At 34.1% G+C, this 23,151-nt stretch overlaps 1 protein-coding gene across 1 annotated transcript in view; it reads left to right on the top strand.

Moving 5' to 3' along the window:
* The first annotated feature begins 10,362 nt into the window (after positions 1–10,362).
* Positions 10,363–23,151, top strand: part of LOC143064015 (uncharacterized) — a 36,573-nt gene continuing 23,784 nt past the window's right edge. Inside the window, exons 1-4 of the mRNA XM_076236509.1 lie at positions 10,363–11,936; positions 12,576–12,686; positions 16,268–16,396; positions 17,839–17,940. Of these exons, the coding sequence (XP_076092624.1) occupies positions 10,499–11,936; positions 12,576–12,686; positions 16,268–16,396; positions 17,839–17,940 (1,780 nt within the window). The 5' untranslated portion in view covers positions 10,363–10,498. The remainder of the gene's footprint in view (positions 11,937–12,575; positions 12,687–16,267; positions 16,397–17,838; positions 17,941–23,151) is intronic.

A 23,151-nucleotide genomic window follows, 5' to 3' on the forward strand; every position in this document is an offset into this window, starting at 1 on the left:
TCATGAAATTTGCTAACAAGCTGTGGTCCTGGTGGTAACATACTTGGCATTGGACCCCTCAATGGACTGAACATCATAAGAGGAGGACCTTTCAATATGAACATACAATCTTTGACTCTTAGGGGGTAGGGTACAGACTATGAGATATCTCACAATTTATAACTTATCACAAATACTTCAGAAAGGATTATTATATAATTTATAACAAACTTTAAAGAGCTTATGTAGTTACAACTAATTTTCCTGAAAATTGAATCTGGCATTTCAACTGCAAATTAACAGCTGCACAAGGAACTAATGATGCAGAATTTTGCTGTAGAAATGAGGAGAAAAAAATTAGATCTGGTTTTTTTACTTATTGAAGACTGAGCAGCACTAACAAAGTCATACAATAATAGGCAACATTGTGTTTGTTTCCCTACAATGTTAATTTATGGAGTTCATCCAGGGGAGCCCCTGGTAGTAACCCAGGAGGCATCAATCTTGGGAGCTCGTCTTGGTTGTGCTTGTTCCTCTTCTTCCCCAGGCGGCCCACCAGGGAGACTATCTCTACTTTTTTAGCTCACCTGGCCCAAAGGGCCAAGTGAGCTTTTCTCATCACTTGGCGTCCGTCGTCTGTCGTCCGTCATTTTTTACATTTTGAACTTCTTCTAGAGAACCACTGAATGGAATGAAACCAAACATGGCATGAATGTTCCTTATGAGGTGCTGACCAAGTGTTGTTACTTCATAGCCGATCCATCATCCAAGATGGCCGCCAGCGGGGGACTTAGTTAAACATAGGACCCTATGGGAAATGCATACAAATGACTTCTTCTAGAGAACCATTGAATGGAATGAAACCAAACATGACATGAATGTTCCTTATGAGGTGCTGACCAAGTGTTGTTACTTTGTAGCCGATCCATCATCCAAGATGGCCGCCGGCAGGGGACTTAGTTTAACATAGGACCCTATGGAAAATGAAAACAAATGACTTCTTCTAGAGAACCACTGAATGGAATGAAACCAAACATGACATGAATGTTCCTTTTGAGGTGCCGACCAAGTGTTGTTACTTTATAGCCGATCCATCATCCAAGATGGCCGCCAGAGGGGGACTTAGTTTAACATAGGATCCTATGGGAAATGCATACAAATGACTTCTTCTAGAGAACCACTGAATGGAATGAAACCAAACATGACATGAATGTTCCTTATGAGGTGCTGACCAAGTGTTGTTACTTTGTAGCCGATCCATCATCCAAGATGGAGGACTTAGTTTAACATAGGACCCTATGGGAAATGCATACAAATGACTTCTTCTAGAGAACCACTGAATTGAATGAAATCAAACATAGCATGAATAGTCCTTTCTTTATGAGGTGCTTGCCAAGTGTTGTTACTTTGTAGTCAAATTTTATCTGTTTTTATATGATTTCAAAAACCCAAGTAGAGTCAGGTGAGCGATACAGGCTCTTGAGAGCCTCTAGTTTTTTACATCTTCATCTCCTTTTCTTTCCCTATCACGTTCATCATATCTCGATAGATGTCTCCACCTTCTGTCTTCTTCATCACTATCAGTATCAGAACTGTAAAATATGCTATTTTTTGTGTATCTGTTCATCCCACAACCAAAACAAATGCTCACTCAGAACATTCTTACTTCCATGCAAAAAAATGTATCTATAGATCTCTTGATTTCTTTATAATAAGATTTATTACATTTGAGCTCATAGATAGTATAACATAGTATAACAAAATCAGAATTGTATTTTAATTAGATTGTGTAACCTATAAAAATATTTAAAACGTTCCTTCTCATTGGAATTAAATATTTGTAAGTTCCTTTTAAGATGCAGTACAGAAGGGAGGTTTACTTACTGTCAGTTGTATTAAATCAAAGTACGTCTCATTTTGAACTGGTTCAGTGGCTAGAAAGAATTAATAAAATTTAGATTGACTGCTGGTTACTTATCGTGCAGTGGCAAATATCAGAAGAATTTATTTAGTTTGAGAGACTAATAAATTGAAACAAAAAAACTACACTTCTTAGCGCATTTGGTTAGATCCAAACAGCTAAATGAATATATGTTTTTTTTTCAGTGTAATAATTTGTTTCTTTTAATGTAAAAAATGAAAATAAATACTTTCATCAAATTTCAAAAGTTGTGGGTAAAATTAGAAGCACAGAAGATGGGGTTTGATTTTCAATGAGACAACTCTTCACGAGAGACCAAATGGCATAGAAGTTAACAATTATAAGTCACCGTACAGCCTTCAGCAATAAGCATATCATATAAAATAGTTAGCTTTAAAAGACCCCGAAATGATAAATGTAAAACAATTAAAATGAGAGTACTAACACGAACGAAATACAGATATGATATCCAGCATCAAACGACATCTACTGACTTGGGACAGGAATATACAGAATATGGAGGAATTAAACATGTTTGCTGGTGCGCCAAACCCCGGCCTGAACTTTGGAGAGTGGTATAATAGTATATACAGAATCTCAGTTTAATTGAGGTCTGGAGCAGGCATGTCAGTAACTGCTAGTAGTCTGTTGTTATTTAATGTATTATTGTCATTTTGTTTATTTTCTTTTGTTACCTATTCTGACATCGGACTCGGACTATTAAACTGAGTTTTACTCTGCGTATGGTTGTGCGTTTGTTTTTTCTTCATTGACTAGAGGTATAGGAGGGGTGAGATTAAAAAAAAAAAACATGTTAAACCCCGCCGCATTTTGTACCTGTCCCAAGTCAGTAGCCTCTGACCTTTGTATGCTTTTTATACGACCGCAAAAATTGAAAATTAAAATTTCTTCAAAGATTTTTTTGAGAGGATTAATATTCCACAGCATAGTGAATTGCTCAAAGGCGAAAAAAATATTTTAAGTTCATTAGACCACATTCATTCTGTGTCAGAAACCTATGCTGTGTCAACTATTTAATCACAATCCAAATTTAGAGGTGAATCCAGCTTGAATGTTGTGTCTATACTTGCCCCAACCGTTCAGGGTTCAACCTATGCGGTCGTATAAAGCTGCGCCCTGCGGAGCATCTGGTTCATTTTATTTTTTTGTGTATAATAATTCGGAGTATAATATGAATCAATCTAAGACTATATTATATCAACTTTTACACATCCAACAACTTATGGATGAAAACGGTCTTTGATAGAAGACATAGAATTAACTAATGTCTTTTCCTCATCTGAACCAATAACAAGATTGCTATAACCTGATTCTCAGCTATAACTAATGTAATTGTGGTATCAAACACTGAGGTAATGTGTTTTCCTCTTGTTGGATTTCAATTCCGATTGTATTTTACAATTTGTGTCTGTATTTTCTCGACAATGATGCACTAATAATGCATTTTGCACGTTTATTATGCCTATTATATATTGTAGAAAGAGAGTTTTAAAAACAAATTATTAGATAAATAGTAATTGTTCTAAAACACAAGTAAACTTAATATCATAATACACTAAATTTGTTTTCTTATGCATATCTTTTTAATAATTATTTGGAATAAGTAATTTTAATAAAAAAAAAAAATATTTTCTTGTCCTTAAACAAGGACGTCCTTGTCGTTAAAAAGTCTTCTTGTCGCTAAACTATTCTTCTTGTCTCTAATTAGTGAGACCATAACGGTACGATTTTGTTATTTTTATAGTTTCGAGTATAGATAGTAAGACATTTTAACATTATTATGATGAAATAACATTGAACAGTAACTTTTTTTTAACGATTTTTCTTGTTCAAATTGTAAAAACTTCGATAGCTTCAATGGGGGCTGTGCCCCCTGACCGCCTGCCTCGGTATAAACAGAAGGCAAGCTACGCCACTGCCGTTATCATTGTTAAAGAGCACTAATAAAATACGGAATCTTCCTACCCGTTTTTGGCTTTTCGTTTATTATTAGATTTATCTCCCTTTGCTGCTGCTGCTGAGGATTCCCGTTGTCAATATTAATAACCAGATAATAATATTTATCAGGTTTGTTTATATGCTCCACTTAGTTTACAAAGAATGGAAATGGGGAATTTGTCAAAGAGACAACAACACGACCATAGGCATAGAGCAGACAAGGAAACGAGCTGGACGAAGGAAAGCAAACTGATTGCTTAACATACATGTAGACTTATCCAAGGCTTTTGACAAAGTAAGCCATTCACTACTGATCTATAAACTAAGGCAATACGGGATTGACGGAAAAACCAACTGATGGACCCAGAGTTTCCTAAGTGGTAGACAGTCAGTAGTGGTTGAAGGTGTAAGCTCTGGCATCATTGATGTAGAAACTGGTGTACCACAGGGTTCAGTCCTTGGACCAGCACTCTTCCTCTACTACTATCGTGTATCGTGTTTCTTGTGGTTAGTACTTCGCTTTAGGGTTAGTAATGAAAGGCGTTGTGTTCATATCAAATTGTATTCAAGTAATGAGACATTGCGCACAAGGCAATGTTACGTAAACAATACTGAATAGGCAACGTAAACAATAGGTAACATTAGTGACGTTAGTTACTTAGTAAATGTACAGCGGCTAATACTTGACACTGGGGGCGCCGAGAAGTATATTGTCATGATTGAAAATATTAAGTCCATGTTTGAATCTTTAGCTTGGCTTCAGTTTTACTCGGTGCTCTGTCTCCGTGGATTTTCATCATTCCTGGTTCCCTGCTAAATGTGTGAATCCTACCATTGTTCTTCATTGTGTTGCTGTTTGATTGATACGTCTCAAAATAGTCTTTGTCAAATTTAATTGAATTGTCAGATACTTCTCCCATTGATTCGATTTTTCCAAAACATTTCAAATCGACTTCTTCTGTCTTGTGTTGTAACATGAAAGATGAGGATGTGGGTCCAGCTGAGTCTTTCATTGGTCCAGAAAGTAGGTATCCGAGTTTTGATTCTACTGCGGTCGGGCCTGGTCCACCGATAACTGTGTCTTCTACGATATCCCAATAGTAATCAGAACCTATTAAAAATGAAATCCTGAATTTATCCATGTCGCTTACAGGGTGCACTATATATATATAATCTAAGTCCACTGAGGTAAGGTAGATTAGCAGCATTATATTGCGTGCGATTGTGTAACAGTGCTGCGATAGTAGGGACAATCAATACTTCCATTGGTATTTTCTTTCCATTCTGAGTTTGTAAATCTATTACGACAATGTCCAAATTGCATATATTTTCTGTTTTCATCTCCAATGCTGTTAGGCTAACTGTCGAGGTTCCAATCGGTTTTAATTGCAATTCAGCGGCTAATTCCTCGCTAATAAACGACTTCTGAGATCCTTCATCTAAAAGAATATTAGCGGTAGCTGACCTGTCATCTACACAAACTGGTGAAATGGCTGTCTTTAATAAAAGGTCTGTCCTTGGTTTAATGTTCGATGTCGACGAGTAACATGTTAATGCATAATTTTCGCTCTCTGCTGTACTTATTATGGTATTTTGCGGTAAAGAATTTGCTGTACTTACGCTTTTTTTTTCTTGATTCTTATCATTGTCACAAAGACCAGTGTGGTGCTTGTTATCACATTTTTTACATCTAAAACGCGAGCGTCATTCTGAAACTTTATGACTTCCAAAGCAACTGTAACATACTTTTTTCTGTTCAATGATAGCTAAGCGGCTCTCTCTGTCTACAACACTGGAACATTTGACGGACGAATGTAATTGTTTGCAATAAATACAGGTTTTGGGTTTGAACTGATTTATTACATATTGAGGTCAGTCAGGGGTACTACTTGTACAAGTGTATTTTATTTACTTGAAGAAGTAAAAACAAATATACACATATAAGTAAATAAATAATGTTTGAATAATCTCCCCTTAATTTTCTAAAAAATTTACTTGTATAAGTAAATTTTTCTTACAATCCCACAAAAATCCTCAAGTTTTGAGATGTAAAATCATGTCTTTAATGATTTTTCCCAGGTTTGCTCAAATTTTTTCATTAAAGTTCAATGTTTCATCTCATTATTTCATCAAAGAAACTGATTGAGCAAAGATCTTGTATATTTGCGCAAGGCAATCAAAAATTGCTCCTTTGGGGCTTGTAAATAAGCAGTGTTATGAAGATAACAGACAAATGGGATTTTCATTGTCCATGAAATTACACTTAAATGATTAGTAAAAACATCTGTAAAGGGTACACAATTTAAAATTCTATTAGAGCAAAGAAATCTTATGAAATCAAGAAAAGAAGAAAGGATGATTTTTTTACTTATACAAGTAAAAAATTCTGAATGCCTAAGGGACATAACTAAGCCAATTTTTTTTTTTACCTATACAAGTAAATAAAATTCACTTGTATAAGTATCCTACAAATTTACTTATATGTGTATATTTTTTTTTACTTCTTCAAGTAAATAAAATACACTTGTGCAAGTAGTACCCCTGACTGGAGGTCTTGCAGAGATTTTGGGTTCAACTGCTGTGTTAAATGACGCTGTGGGTGTGAAACTGTCTAATTTATCTGAATTACCAGTTTCCTGTACGTACATCTCTTTGCCGATTGCTTCTCTAAAGGACCTTATATCCCAGTTCCGTTTTCCGTGTTCTCTGGTCATCAGTTTTTTCATTTCGTCGGGCAATTTTCTATTGTAAAATGCTCTTATGCTGTGCGGTGTAAGTGACGGATGTGTAAGTTCAAGTAGATTCTGCATGTACACGTTTATAATTGTTTGTGTCTGTCCATACCTCTCCTTTAACAATATCATTGCGTGTTCATTTGATAGAGATAAAATGGATATGCATTGAGCAGCTTCACTGTGTACCTGAGATTTGAGATAGCTGAACTTTTGTATACTTGATAAAGAGGGATTGTGATGAATGGTTGTCTCAAACGATTCCCAAAATGCCTGCCATGTTAATATGTCTCCCGTAAAGTTCCGTAGATCAAGCTTATGTAATTTGTGATAGAAGTTTGTTGTTGTTGTTGGGTTTGCATTCGTATACACGGAGTTATTATCTACGGAAAATACATTTTCTGAATGGTTTGAGTTGTGGTTTGCAAGCGTATTTGCAATTGGAACATAAGTTGATTCACTCAACGTTTGTTGAAATGATGTTGTTTTGTTTCCAGAAACTATCTCCTTGAATCGGCGAATGGCGACTTCAATATTCATTGCATAATCGTCCGCGTCAAGAATTTCTTGTTCCATGTCTTCTAATTTGGTTCCATCTAAGATCTGTGAGTCTAAAGATTCAAGCAGGTTCCTCTTCTTTGTAAGGTTTTCTGCGGCAGATGAAAGTTCTTCATGTTCAATATCATCTTGCCAAATTCTATCCTTTGTTCTATTAATTAATCTTGTAACTGCACTGCGGTGACCACCACGAATTGCTTTCAATTTCTCTATGGGTCATGACACCAATATTGTGTATCGTGTTTCTTGTGGTTAGTACTTCGCTTTAGGGTTAGTAATGAAAGGCGTTGTGTTCATATCAAATTGTATTCAAGTTATGAGACTTGCCTTGCGCACAAGGCAACGTACGTAAACAATAGGCAACGTAAACAATAGGTAACGTTAGTGATGTTAGTTACTTAGTAAATGTACAGCGGCTAATACTTGACAACTACATTAATGATATGCCAGAGGGGGTTCGATCAAGAATAAGATTGTTTGCCGACGACACAATCATTTATCTCACACTAACATCAGATGCAGATACCACAAGACACAACACTGCAAGAGGACTTGAACAAATTATCAGACTGGGAACAACGATGGCGCATGAAGTTCAACGCAGACAAATGCAATGTCATGACCATCATCAAGAAAAGAAATCAATCACAAAAGATTATATCCTTCATGGCCATGTACTGGAGAGAGTATCGGATGCAAAATATCTTGGAGTTACCATCAGCTCATATTTAAATAGGAGTACCCATGTACATAACATCTGCCTAAAGGCAAATAAAACTATTGGGTTTTTAAAAAGAAATCTTAACATCAAACAACAAACAACTGAAAGAAAATGCATGTAAGTCATTAGTAAGACCAGCACTAGAATATGCAAGCACAGTCTGGGACCCCCATCAACAAAACAACAAGAAAAAAATTGAAATGTACGTAGAGGGGCTAGGTATGTTACTAACAAATACTGTAACACATCATCAGTAGACGTCATGATAAAGCAACTCGAGTGGCAACAATTAGAAGAGAGGAGATCAACAACAAGGATGTGCATGATGTACAAAATTACTAATTGCTTAGTTAATATAGATGCAACATCTAGGCTCATTCCAACAAGCCGAGCATTAAGAACAACTTGTACTGGATGTTTCCAGGTTCCTCTTGTAGAACTGATATAAGGAAAGTTTATGTCATTCTATCCAAAATCAATACGGGAATAGAATGCCTTACCATTATCCACTACCACCACCCCGAGTTTTGAATGCTTCAAGGCTTGGCTGACAAAATAGACATAAACACTTGTTTTTAAAGAGCACCTGTATATAGGATTTTAACTTTCACAAAATGTAAATATAATTAAATTTTTCTTTGGACTTTCATGTGCAACACCCAGTGGCAGAATAATCAGACAGTTGATTGTGGCCTCTAAGCTGGAAGAAGAAGAACAGCCAAAGGCCACTAATGGGTCTTCAATGCAGAGAGAATTTCCAGCCACAGGCACTTGTTTCTATCCATTGGAAGGTTGACTATCCATATAAATAGAAGTATGGATAGTCAACCTTCCAATGGATAGAAACAAGTGCCTGTGACTTCAGCATCGGAGGCGTCCTTAAGCTGGCCCCTTAACAAATAGGTATACTAGTTTAGTGTTAATGGACGTCATACTAAACTCTGAATTATACACAAGAAACTAAAATTAAAAATCATACAAGACTAACAAAGGCCAGAGTCTCCTGGCTTGGGACAGTCGCAAAAATGTGGCAGGGTTAATATTTGTTTTTTGAGATCTCAATCCTCCCCTATACCTCCAGCCCATGTAGAAAAAACAAACACACAATAGTATGCACCGTAAAACTCAGTTTAAGAGAAGTCTGAGTCCGATGTCAGAAAAGGAAACAAAAGAAAATAAACAAAATGACATTAATACATTAATAACAACAGACTACTAGCAGTTACTGATTTATGATATATACTGAATATTCATTTCATCAGTTGCTATGCATGCTGTGCACACACCTCCCCTTCCCCAATCTTGTTTTGCACATTTTTACTGAGTTTTATTTTTCTTACACTTCATATTACTGAATATTGATTTCCACCGCTGTCTTTGGCTAAGTTGTTATCATGGTAACTAGGTCAGGATATTTATTTGTAAAGTCCTCCAATAAAATAAAAATGAACAACTGTTCCAAGAATTTGAATATATAAAAATATATTCAATTTGTGACAGAACAACACTGACAATGAACTCATTTACTACATGCATTCATGAATTTATAGTGGGTTGATCACATATTGAATATTTTTCTATTTAAATTTTGCATTAGTTGATTTATTCTCTAATTAATTGTCAGTTAAAAGAATTTCTATACTGTAAAAGCAGAAATTTTCGTGGGGGATTTAATTTCGTTTATTTCGTGGAAAGAATATATCCACGAAATTAAAACCCCCTCGAAAATTTAACCAACATATAATATCACTTCCATTTACTGGAAACCACGAAATTTAAATCCCCATGAAATCTTATATAGAGACAAAAAACACAAAGTTTTAACCCCACGAAAATTTATGTTTCTACAGCATGTACAGTAAACACAAAATTGAAAAAACTTCACAAGAAACTAAAATGAAAAAAAGCTGACTTTGCTGAAATAAGCCTTTTAATAAATAATTAATTACAAATGAATTTAAATAATTGTTTTTCGGAAGAAAAAAATACACTGCCTCCCTCAAAAGATAAATGGTCAGTTCTTTAATACACATTTATATGTGCAAGCTCTCAAAACAGTTCACAGGGAATGACTTGTTGACCCAGTCAACCTATTGACCATGCATGGCAACCTGTTGACTTGTGGATCATGTCAACCTGTTGACCATGTCATTGTCTGTCGACCATGTCAACTGTTCATGATTCTTTTTTTCACTGAAGATACCAGTGACATACATATAGAACACATCAATCTAATTAAAATTAAATCTCTGCGCTTGCTCCTTGTTCTTTTATTCAGTATAAAATCCAGTATAAAAGGATCATCGCTGAAACACATGAACACATATAAAAACATGTACAAAACAAAACGTTGTTTATATGTCACACAACATATTAACAACGGGGACCAAGTGCAGAGATTTAATTTTAATTAGATTGAGAACACATTTGTTAGCATAGACTGTTAGGTCAATAAATATAAACCAAAGATACATATTAAACAACTTCATTCAACAATGATTCCTGTTTATTAAAGTCAATAAATATATATCAAATGAATAATTGATCAATTCAAATCTATTTTCAGAATGTATTGAATGCTTAGTATTGGAAAAGAGCATATGATAAGACAATTTTTCTTCTTGTAAGATGGAAAAGGAAACATTACATGATGATATAAAGTCATGTAAGTTAATTAGTGTGTTGCCTGATAAATTACCCAAGGAGAGTGAAAAGTGCATTCGAAAAACTCATGACGAGTCCGTTACAAATCCTAAAGAGAATATAAAGGAAAATATTGCTTTTGATAAAAAAGACGAAAGTAAAGAATGTCAGGCTGAACAGAAAGACATTTGTGGGAATGAACCTGTTACCATGGTTACTTCATTGACAGATACCGGATTAATAACATCTTATCAACATAGAGGTGAGAAACCAGATGTCAGCCATCTTATGATGTTAAAGATTCTTCCAGACTCTATACTTGAAAGTGACCCTAGCGTCAATGATTTTCTACCTGATAAAAATAATAATGCAAATCTTCCACAAAGAGATAGTTGTGAAACACCACCAATACCAAAAGACGAGGAAATAAATTGTAAAACATCTAATCACATTCCAAGTACAGAAGCAGCAAGAAGTTTGTCTCTATTTAAAGGAGGATTGTTACAGAATGTTGAAGATGAAAGGTTGTCTCTATCTGGATTGGTTAGAGTTTTAGGAGAAAGAGATGATATACTAGACATAAAACATAATAAAGATTTAGAACATATATGGAATTGTTTAAAACCAGACAAAAAAGAGGGTAAAAAATGTGGAGCAGCTGTAGAGAGGGTTGTCAAAGCAGACTATAATATCATCTTTAAAAACTGTCTGAAACATTTAAAAGACGTTGATTTTCAACAAACAGATTCTTTTATAGGATGGCATCAAGTAAAGTCAATATTAAATGTTGCTTGGATGTTGTCGGATTCAAGTCCATTGTTTTGTAAGCGAACAATTGGAGATACTGAAGCACTTCAGAACTTATATAATATAATGAGGCTAATCATAGAATGTGATTTATTTGAAGAAAACAAAAATCTAAAATACATTATCAAAGCTTTTCTTGGAATTCTGCACAATATATGCAGACATTGTTCAAATTTTAAGGAAAGTTTGAGAAGCTGTCCGTTTCTGTCTGTGATGTTAAGATTATCAAAGACCAAGATTGCAATGATCCGAGCTAAATGTTTGATTGTGATGTCATACATAGTTAATGATTCTGAAATTCATGTTGTCAGTACCGACTGTAAAGTGCTTGTATTCATCATTGATATTCTGAAAAATGCTAAATGTTCTGACAATCACATGTCATACAAATATGGGATGAACGTATCAGAAATACTACATGGCTTGAATAATCTGTTGGCAAATGATGAAAACAAGGAGAAACTTATGTCATTAGATGTTTTAAATCTATATTTAGAAATCTTATCCAAGAATTTTTCAGATGAAGAAGTATGTTTAACAGTAACGGGTATTTGGAAATTGTCCTTCCACGACTCAAACAAAGAGAAAATGAAGATAAATTCTCAACTTTTAGAAGGTGAATATTTTTATTGTACAGATATTTGCATCTTATAGAATTGAATACAAGCTAAAAAAAAAATACTAAAAGAAAAAGTAATCTTATTTCAGTTATTTACATTCAATTTTCTCACACCGATCAAGAAATGTGAAAAAAGCACAAATTTTGAGAAACATTACACTTCTATCAGTCACTTATATAGTTTTTGTGGTAAGAATAATACAATGTATAATTGTTTACTCCTCAGTATTTTTTGGTAATTTTCTGCATTTAAAATCTGTATATGATGATTGCTTTGTTTATTTAATCAGACACGTATATACACAATATGTGTATATGTCTCTGATTTAATCAAACGAAAAGAAACCGAAAGTAAAGTACTTTACATTTTTAGTAAGAAACTATGAACAAATTGAAATCATTGTAAATGAATGCTCACATGTACTCAGAGGCGGATTTAGGGGGCCCCGCCCCCCTTTTGAGAAAAAAATTTGGTTGATTATATAGAGAATCGCTTAATTGTGACGGAAATGGGCCCCCTCTTAGGCAGCCAGTGTATTTAACCTATATCACTTACTAAAATTTCTAGATCCTCCACTGGTACTCTCTATTTCTAAATATTGAATAAATAAGTCATATTTTCATTTTTATTTTTAGAACTGGACAGGCTTCAACTTTCAGACAAAGAGGATGTCAGACATGCTGCAAGAGGTGCATTGTGGGAAATAAACCAACATGTTGAAGGTCCTAATCTAAACACCAACTCTGGTAAATTGTGAAAAACAAACCAATTTCTATATGTTGTAAAGATTTTTTGTTGTTGTTGATTTACAAGTGAGTAAATGATCAGTGGTATGTTAATTATTAGGGCCCTGCATCCTGATGTGGGAGCCAGGTAGTTTTCATTTTGTCTGCCAATCAAGATTTTTTGTTAATGTAAAACCTCCAAAAGAAAAGGTAGGGCCTAATGAAATTTTGCACACTTGTTGTGCATAACATGTAGATATGTATATTTTAGTGATATTTGTCTCATTAACTCTGAAATACTTAATTTATGTAAAAAAAAACCAGTTAAAAAACCCATTTTTTTTGTAATTTTTTTATAAATCAAAAACTCTGTATAAAGTATTGGTAAGAGGCCAATGAAATTTTGCACAGTTGTTATGTATTATAAGTAGATGTGCCTTATATATTTTATTGAAATTCTGCTCATTAGTTTTACATATAACATATTTGATTGACAAATTAAAATAAATGGTAAAAACTTGATTTTTGTAAAAAATCACAAATTTTGTAATTTTAATTTAAAAAATTTTTGTATTGGTTCCAGAATTTTGTTCATGTTTTTTGTTTACTTTTAATCTGTTCATGTTAAATAGTAACTTTAATGTTGTTTAATGTTTTTCAGTTTGGTTTACTTTATTTTCTTATTTAGTGGTAAGTAATATTCTGCTTTGAGAATTATTTCTGTATCAATATTAGAATACTATTTGTTATTTAGGATCTTCACAGGAGATACAGATCTATTTTCCCTGTCAGTGTTTTATATTTCCTGAGCCTTCATGCAATGTGGATATAGGACATCCCCTGTGAAGCCTGAATAATTATTTTATTATACTGGAGTGTTGGGAAGACCCGATTTCAATAACATTTATTATTCTGATCTTCTTTTTTTGTTCAAAAAAGAAATGGGATAATGGTAACCAATCACATTGCATGATTAGCAAGATTATTTCACTCTAGTATTATAAATGAAAATATGATTTGTTTAGGATTTTTAACACATACACTGTTTGCTTGTATTTAACCTATATCATCAAGAGTTATACACCCCTTTTATCATTAAAACCTATTTTTCCATATCATTAGCTGAAATACATCTTAGATGATCTAGAAGTTTTGTTTTTATGTTCAGTGATCTGCAGTTTGAAGCCATTAGCATTATAATGAAATACTGTTGGTCTCTACACTATTCATGCTATTGCTAAGAATATTAGAGTCAATTAGAGTATGTTTCATTTCTCTATTTGCTGAATTAACCTTTCTTTTAAAGGCTATATAAATCATGAAAACAAAGACCTTTAGCCAAAACTGCAATGTTTCATTCAAGAAAATATATTCAACAAATTATTTCGCAAACTATGGATATGGGGAGGTAGAATACACACAATTTTTGTCAAAATTCATACCTTCTTTTTACTTGTGTTTTAAGTCATATCTGTTTTTTTACAAAGCTCATTATTAGCTCACCTGACCTGAAAGGTCAAGTGAGCTTTTCTCATCACTTGGCATCTGTCGTCCTGTGTCCATCGTCCGTAAACTTTTACAAAAATCTTCTCCTCTGAAACTACTGGGCCAAATTTAACCAAACTTGGCCACAATCATCCTTTGGGTATGTAGATTAAAAGATGTGTCCGATGACCTGGCCATCAAACCAAGATGGCCACCATGGCTAAAAATAGAACACAGGGGCAAAATGTATATTTTGGCTTATATCTTTAAAACCAAAGCATTTAGAGCAAATCTGACATGGGGGTAAAATTGTTGAGCAGGTCAATATCTATCTGCCCTGAAATTTTCAGACGAATTGGACAACCTGTTGTTGGGTTGCTGACCCTGAATTGGTAATTTTCAAGGAAATTTTGCAGTTTTTGGTTATTATCTTGAATACTATTATAGATAGAGATAAACTGTAAACAGCGTTAATGGTCAGCAAAATAAGACCTACAAATAAGTCAACATGACAAAATTGTCAGTCAACCCCTTAAGGAGTTATTGCCCTTTATAGTCAATTTTAACAACTTTTTTTGTCATTTTTTGTACAAAAATCTTCTTCTCTGAAACTACTTGGCCAAATTTTAACTAACTTGGCCACAATCATAATTGTGGTATATAGTTTAAAAAATGTGTCTGATGACCCCACCTACCAAACAAAATGGCCAACATGGGTAAAATTAGAACATAGTGGTAAAATGGAGTTTTTGCTTTATATCTTTGAAACTTAAGACATTAAGGGCACATCTTTCAAGATTTAAATGTCCATCAGAATAAGATCTATCCCCTCACAAATTTTCAGATGAATCCTACGTATGGTTGCTGCCCTAAAATTGGTAATTTTAAGGAAATTTTACAGTTTTTATACGACCCCAAAAAATTTTTGGGATCGTATAATGGTATGATGTCGTCGTCTGCGTCGTCTGCGTCGTCGTCCGAAGACACATTGGTTTCCGGATAATAACTTTAGTTTAAGGGAATAGATCTTTATGAAATTTTTTCAGAAGGTCCAATACCACAAAATGAAGGTTGGGATTAATTTTGGGGATGATGGTCCCAACCGTTTAGGAATTAGGGGCCCAAAAGGGGCCCAAAACAAGCATTTTTCTAGTTTCAGGATAATAACTTGTGTACAAGTATTTCAATTGCTCTGAAATTATATCGCAATGTTTAAAACCACAAGTAGAAGGTTTGGATTCATTTTCAGGGATATGGGGCCAAAAAGGGGCCAAAACAAGCATTTTTCTAGTTTCCAGACAATAACTTGTGTATAATTGTATGGATCTCTCTGAAATTGTACCACAACGTACCATATAAAAAAGGGGAGGCTGGGATTAAGTTTTGGGTTAATTGCCCGAAATATGTAGGATTTAGGGGCCTAAAAAGGGCCAAAAAGAAGCATGTTTCTAGTTTCTAAACAATCGATCATGATGATAACTTGTGTTTAAGTGTATGGATCTCTCTGAAATTGTACTACAAGGTTCAATACTACAAAAGAAAGCATAGGATTGAGTTTAAGGGTTATTGCTCCAATGGAGGGTTTCAAAAAGGGGGGTGGGATTTTTTGTTTACCATTTTTTTAAGGGATTCCTTTTTTTTTCAAATTTCAAATTTTGAAAAGTTTCAAGAAGAAATATTCAATTGCACAGTATTGTGCAATAGATTTGTAAGATCTTTGACCACATTATTTTGTGACAAAAACTCATATTATGTAAATAATTTGATCACAATCCAAATTCAGACAGTATCAAACTTGAATATTGTGACCATATTTGCCCCAGCTGTTCAGGATTCGACCACTGGGGTCGTATATAGCTGCGCCCTGCAGAGCACCTGGTTGGTTATTATCTTGAATACTATTATAGATAGAGATAAACTGTAAACAGCAATAATGTTCAGCAAAGTAAGATCTACAAATAAGTCAAACATGACTAAAATTGTCAGAGACAAATGGCTATGAACTTGAAAAATATATTAAATTATGAAGTAAATGTAGAAAATAGTGTAAATTCATAAATTATTGCATGAATTTATTAGGTATTGTGATTTTGTCATTACTTAATGTATCATTTTAGGTAAGCTAGAAGTAGATTGTCCCCATATTATGATAAGTTATCAGTGGGACAGCCAATCTGTGATGTTAAAGGTCAAGGACAGACTGAAAGAAGCTGGATACAAAGTTTGGATGGATGTAGAGCATATGAGTAAGGGTATTTAATATTATTAACAATAAAAGTCATTTCTCAGTTATGTTTCCGTAACATTTTGTCTATATATGTAAAAATTGGTAAGCAGGACTAAGTATTGAAAGTTGCCTCCAGAACTGGTCAGTACTAATATAAGATATTCAAACTAGATATTAGGGGAAAAAACATTCTTTTTCATACTTGTTGTTCAACTGTTTTTAATCACAGTTAAAAACAATTGTCATGAAGAATGCATAAAATATTCAGAAAACATTAAGCCAGACGGCCAAATATTTACCTTTGTTAATCATATAAATTATTTAAGTGTTACTGTAAATTCAGAAATTATTGCAATGTTTGTATTATTACGAAAAATGGGACAGGGTTATAATTGCAATAATTAAAACGCTCATTTTGAAACTTTTTACATGAATTAAACAGGATTTTTCTCTATATTGCAAAAATTAAAATCGCATTTTAGTCTAAATTAATAAATGCATGCAATAATTTCTAAATTCACAGTAATAAGGTGCATATATACTTTACAACATGTCTATCTTATTTTATCATATACTTAGCATTGATATGATAGCTTTTGCATATGTGTAATGAACGGAAGTACACAAGTCATAATTTCCAACCCGGTCTGATAACCCATATCAGCCCGGGCTGATAACCCATATCAGGGGCGTCTCGTGCAAAAACCCATAACAGTGCTTTTCGTGCAAGTTACTTCCGGTGTTTCTGGTATCGATTGTTTACTTTTCCATTGTGACGTCAGATATTTTTTATGACGACGTCAAAATTTACGGGAACTTTTGTCCCCAGTTTAGTACTTGCTAACAAATGCCATTGACAATAAGAATCATTTTATAGCAGTCTTCACGCTGAACTGCTAAATCTTCAGGCCCGCAGCTCAATTTTTGAAAAATTTTAGTTAGATTCTGTTGGCCTGTAGGTCTGATTTTTACAGGCCCGAGAGCAATTTTACCAGCCTGGGCTGTCACTCGGCGTGAAGACTGTTATAGTACAACAAACATGGAGTAATAATGATCATAAAACTCTTCCAAATTTTCAATGTTTCAAAATGTCTCTATAGGAAATGTTACCATTTATATATATGGATGTAGTGATGCTGTTGTTGGACAATTATAGTATATTTGATTCATAATTTAACTTCTTTATAAAGTTTTTGACTGTTTTAGTTATTGCATTTGTTTATTTGTCTTATTTAGTCGTCGTATCTATGATGAGTTTATTTACAAAAAAATATTGTCGGAAGTATATGATAAAGCGATTAATACATGGCCTTTTCCATATCAGCCTGGGTATCATCCCTCGACCCATATCAGCCCGAGACAGATGGGTCGAGGGATGATACCCAGTCTGATATGGAAAAGGCCATGTATTAATCTCTATGTAATGTTGTTGCTTATGTTAAATACATTTGTCTGTTATAGCGGGCTCCACACTGGAAGCTATGGCACTGGCAGTAGAAAAAGCAGCAGTGGTGTTAATTGCAATGTCTCAAAAATATAAAGACAGTCCTTCATGTAGATCTGGTTAGTATGTTTACATGTCTAACTAAAATTAAGAACCTTGACAGAAAATTTGAAGAATTTGACATTCGTTTTGTTGATCTTTTTTAAGTTGTATGTTCAAAGTGTTTTTAATGATAGGAATTTACCAACAGTAACCGTGCAAGAAATTCTCTTTTATAATGTAAGATTTCTAAACTCTACTGGGTAATCAATTGAAGAATAAGAAACATTTATATTTGAAATGCATAATATACAGCATTCCTAAATAAAAAAGAGAATATCTTTGTCTCATAGACACTGGTCTGCAAAGGTTATTTAGTCATCTGTCAGTCCTTCATTGATTTTGAATTTTGGCTGATAATTCAAATACCGGTACTTTATAAAAGATTGTAACCATATTTAAGTCTCCCAAACAAAGTTTGGAGACTTATTGTTTTTGGTCAGTTCTTATTATTTTTATTATGTCACCCGATCGACAATGTCGGGTGACATATTGCTTTTCCTCTGTTTCTTTTTCTGTATTATTATTATTATACTTCCACCTAATTTTGTCCGCCCGCTTTCTCAGAGCCAAAAGTACCAATCCGAATGATGGTGCACTATAACAAGGAACCCTGACTCCCCAGAGTCTGTGCAAAATTGGAACTAAAAAATGGCTGCCATCACCATGGAAACGGAAAAATGGTGAAAAAATAAAATTTTGGAGTTCCTTGAATTATTTGAGAATGCTGGGGCTTAAAATCTTTAGATTTTAATACAATGTAGGTGCCCACTATATACAGGTTTTGGATGATTTTGGCACATTTTGGAACTGCTATGTTGCCATGGAAACTACACCAAAAATTTCAAAAATATGGAAATGCTCCAATTTTTTTGAAACTTTAGCATAACGATGAGCAACTTTGGTAGATGTGGAATTTGGCGTTGGAATTTCCAAAATGTCTGCCGTTTCCATGGAAACAAGGCAAAAAGGTCAAAATGCTCCAAAAACTTCCGGGTTTGGTGAATAACTTTGGTATGCTTGAACTTAAAATCATCAAATTTTTATTCAATATAGTTGTCCACTATATACAGGTTTTGAATGATTTTGATAATCATTGGAACTACTATGTTACCATGGATACAGGAGCAAAAATTTCAGAATGCTTCAAAATTAATGAAACTTGATATGATTGTTAACTGTCAAGTCTAGATATGACTTTTGAAGTTGGAATTTCCAAAATGGCCACAGTTGCCATGGAAATTGCAAAAATGTCAAAAATTCTCAAAATGGTTTTAACTTAATGAAATTTGATATTATTGGTAACTGACAAGTTAAGATGAGACTTTTGACTTTGAAATTTTCAAAATGGCTGCCGTTGCCATGGAAACGGTATAAATGTGAAATGTGAAATACTTTAAAATGCTCTGAATATACTGAACATTTACAAAAAGATGAATAGCCATGCATATTTGTGCAATTACTGTTAAACAAGTTTGAAATGGCTGCCGCTTAGTGGCAATAGGGGGAAGGGTGACATCCGCTATTGCTTGCAATGGCAATTCTAGTTATGTCACCCGATCGACAATGTCGGGTGACATATTGCTTTTCCTCCGTTTCTTTGTTATTATTATGTCACCCGATCGACAATGTCGGGTGACATATTGCTTTTCTTATGTTTCTTTGTTATTATTATTATTCTTCCACCTTTTTTTGTCCGACAGGTTTTTTGGAGTAAAATGGAACCAATCTTAATGATAATTCACTATAAGGAGGAACACAAAATTTCGGGTTGCAGTAGGGTCTAAGACCATAAAAAATGGCTGCCGTTTCCATGGAAACGGAACTATTGTGAAAAATTCCAGTTTTTGGTTTTGTGAATAATTTAGAGATGCTTAAACTCAGAATCATCATATTTTATCACAATGTAGGTGTCAGCCATATATTGGTTTTGGATGATATTGGCAATCATTGGAACCACTATGTTGCCATGGAAACTACCCCAAAAATTTCAAAAATTTCAAAATGCTCCAAATTTTTTCAAACTTCATAGTAACGATGAGCAACTTTGGTAGATGCGTAATTTGGCGTTGGAATTTCCAAAATGTCTGCCGTTACCATGGAAACAGTGCATAAGTGTCAAAATGCTCTAAAAACCTCAGGGTTTGGTAAATAATTTTGGTATGCTAGAACTTGAAATCATCAAATTTTTACACAATATAGTTGTCCACTATATACAGGTTTTGAATGATTTTCACAATCATTGGAACTCTTCTGTTACCATGGATACAGGACCAAATATTTCAAAAATTTCAAAATGCTCCTAAATTGATCAAACTTAATAGGATTGTTGACTGGCAAGTCTGGATGAGACTTTTGACTTTGGAATTTCCAAAATGGCCACCGTTGCCATGGAAACTGCAAAAAAGTCAAAAATTCTCTAAATGCTTTGAACTTAATGAAACTTGATATTATTGTTAACTGGCAAGTAAAGATGAGACTTTTGACTTGAAAATTTTCAAAATGGCTGCCGTTGCCATGGAAACAGCAGAATTGTGAAATTTTTTAGAATGCTCTCAATGTACTGAAAATCTACAGAAAGATGTATTGCCATGCATATATCTGCATTCACTGTTAAACAATTTTGAAATGGCTGCCGCTTAGTGGCAATTGGGGGAAGGGTGACATCCGCTATTGCTTGCAATGGCAATTCTAGTTATTATTCTTATTCTTCCAATGATTTTTGTCCGGCAGATTTTTTGAAGGCAATGGAACCAATCTTAGTGATAGTCAACTATAATGAGGAACACAAAATTTCGGGTTGCAGTAGGTCATAGGACCATTAAAAATGGCTGCCGTTACCATGGAAACGGAACAAGTGTGAAAAATTCCACTTTTTGGTTTTAGGGAATTATTTGGAGATGCTTAGACTTAGAATTATTATATTTTGATACAATGTAGGTGCCCACTATATACTTGTTTTAGATGATTTTTGGCATTCATTGGAACTACTATGTTGCCATGGATACTACACCAAAAATTTCCAAAATATCAAAATGCTCCAAATTTAATGAAACTTCACAGGAACGATGAGCAACATTGGTAGATGTGCAATTTGGCGTTGGAATTTTGAAAATGTCTTGTGTTACCATGGAAACAAGGCAAAAATGGTCAAAACGCTTTAAAAAACCTTAAAAGTGGCATTTACTTCCTTAAAATGGTAGGTCAAATTCATTGAAACTCTGATGGTATGTTCCCTTCCATGTACCAATGGAGTATGTGCCATTAAAAATTTGGAATGGTCTGTGTTACCATAGAAACCAGCCAAAATGTCAAAAATTTCAAAAACTTCAAAATGCTTCAAACTTGATGAAACTTAATATATTTGTTGACTGTCTAGTCTGCATGAGACTTTTGAAGTTGGAATTTCATAAATGGCCACCGTTGCCATGGAAACTGCAGAAATGTCAAATATTTTCAAAATGCTCCAAACTTAATGAAACTTAATATTATTGTTTACTGGCATGTATAGATGAGACTTTTGACTTTGAAATTTTCAAAATGGCTGCCGTTGCCATGGAAACAGCAGAAATGGGAAACTTTTGACAATGCTGTTATTGTATTGAAAATTTACAGAAAGATATATCGCAATTCATAGATCTGCATTCACTCTTAAGTTGTTTTCAAATGGCTGCCGCTTAGTGACAATGAGGGGAAGGGTGACATCCGCTATTGCTTGCAATGGCAATTCTAGTTATGTCACCCGATCGACAATGTCGGGTGACATATTGCTTTTCTTATGTTTCTTTGTTATTATTATTATTCTTCCACCTTTTTTTGTCCGACAGGTTTTTTGGAGTAAAATGGAACCAATCTTAATGATAATTCACTATAAGGAGGAACACAAAATTTCGGGTTGCAGTAGGGTCTAAGACCATAAAAAATGGCTGCCGTTTCCATGGAAACGGAACTATTGTGAAAAATTCCAGTTTTTGGTTTTGTGAATAATTTAGAGATGCTTAAGGCGAAGTGTACGTAATTAAACTACACAATGGATGTTTTTAAAATTTTACATGTAGATTCTGCTTGTAAAAATAAATCGGAAAATAAAATAAAAAAAGGGGGTAACCGTTTTCGTTTTTGAGATACGAGCTGTTGAAGTTAACAGCATCATACACCAAAATTACAAAGGATATATAGGGAAAATCGTGAAATTCGGCAGGAATTGTTACATTTCCAAGATTTTCTATTATATTAGACAATCGATTTTTTTTTAAATTTATGAGACGATTCTAAAATGTCTGAGGAATCGATTGGTGCAAAGAAAGTCCTTAGCAACCGTGCTACTTTTCAAGCTATACCCTGTTAAAGTTGAATCTTGAGTGTAAAAAAAAACAAAAAACAACGACAACGTTATTGACGTCGCCGCAACAGTTACGACGCTTCATATAGTCCTATACTTGTATGAAATATATACCGTTTTGTTGGAGTTCGTGTTGCTCGGTCTTAAGTTCTTTATGTTACGTTTTGTGTACTATTGTATTGTATTTGTCTATTATATTCGGGTGCGTGCGGAGATCGCCAAGCTAGAAAACGGTTGACATTTTCTTCATTATGAACTAGAACTATTTTCGACCTCGGTGCCTTATTTTTTGTTAAAATCTAAACACTGCGACGTGTTTTCAAAATCTTTGTTCTCATAAAACTTCATTTCATCAAGGTCTCTTCTCAGAATATCAGCCATCTGTCTGGCACAGGATAACAAATCAATATTTAAGTAAATTTAAGTTGTGTGGCAATTCTTAGTACATTTGGGTAAATTAATCTTATCTTTGTGCCGCATAAGCATCTCTATAATTCAACACATCCCTGAGCCACGACATTATATATTTTATGCATCGCATGCGCTTCTTTTTATCACAATCCAGACCGGCTAGTAACCGTTGTATAACTTTACACGTCTGAAGACGAATATTTGCGTGAAACATTTTTGTATGATTTTTATTTCTGGAAATCAATCTGAAATCTACAACAGTCCATTTCCGAAAGTCGGGCTGGACCTTTACTTTTATGTGCATTCGGGATTTACACAAATTGTAACCCGAATAATTCAGTCGTATTTTTCAGCTGATGTACGAATGCTACATTTCTCGTGTGGGAGAAAATCGGACATGGAAAGGGCTTGAATTATTCGAGTTACTCAAATTGAAACTCGGGAATTTCTAGCTGTTCGGAATTCGCGGAAACAAATT

The sequence above is a fragment of the Mytilus galloprovincialis genome, chromosome 2 (assembly GCF_965363235.1).
Source record: "Mytilus galloprovincialis chromosome 2, xbMytGall1.hap1.1, whole genome shotgun sequence".
Classification (NCBI taxonomy): Eukaryota; Metazoa; Mollusca; class Bivalvia; order Mytilida; family Mytilidae; genus Mytilus; species Mytilus galloprovincialis.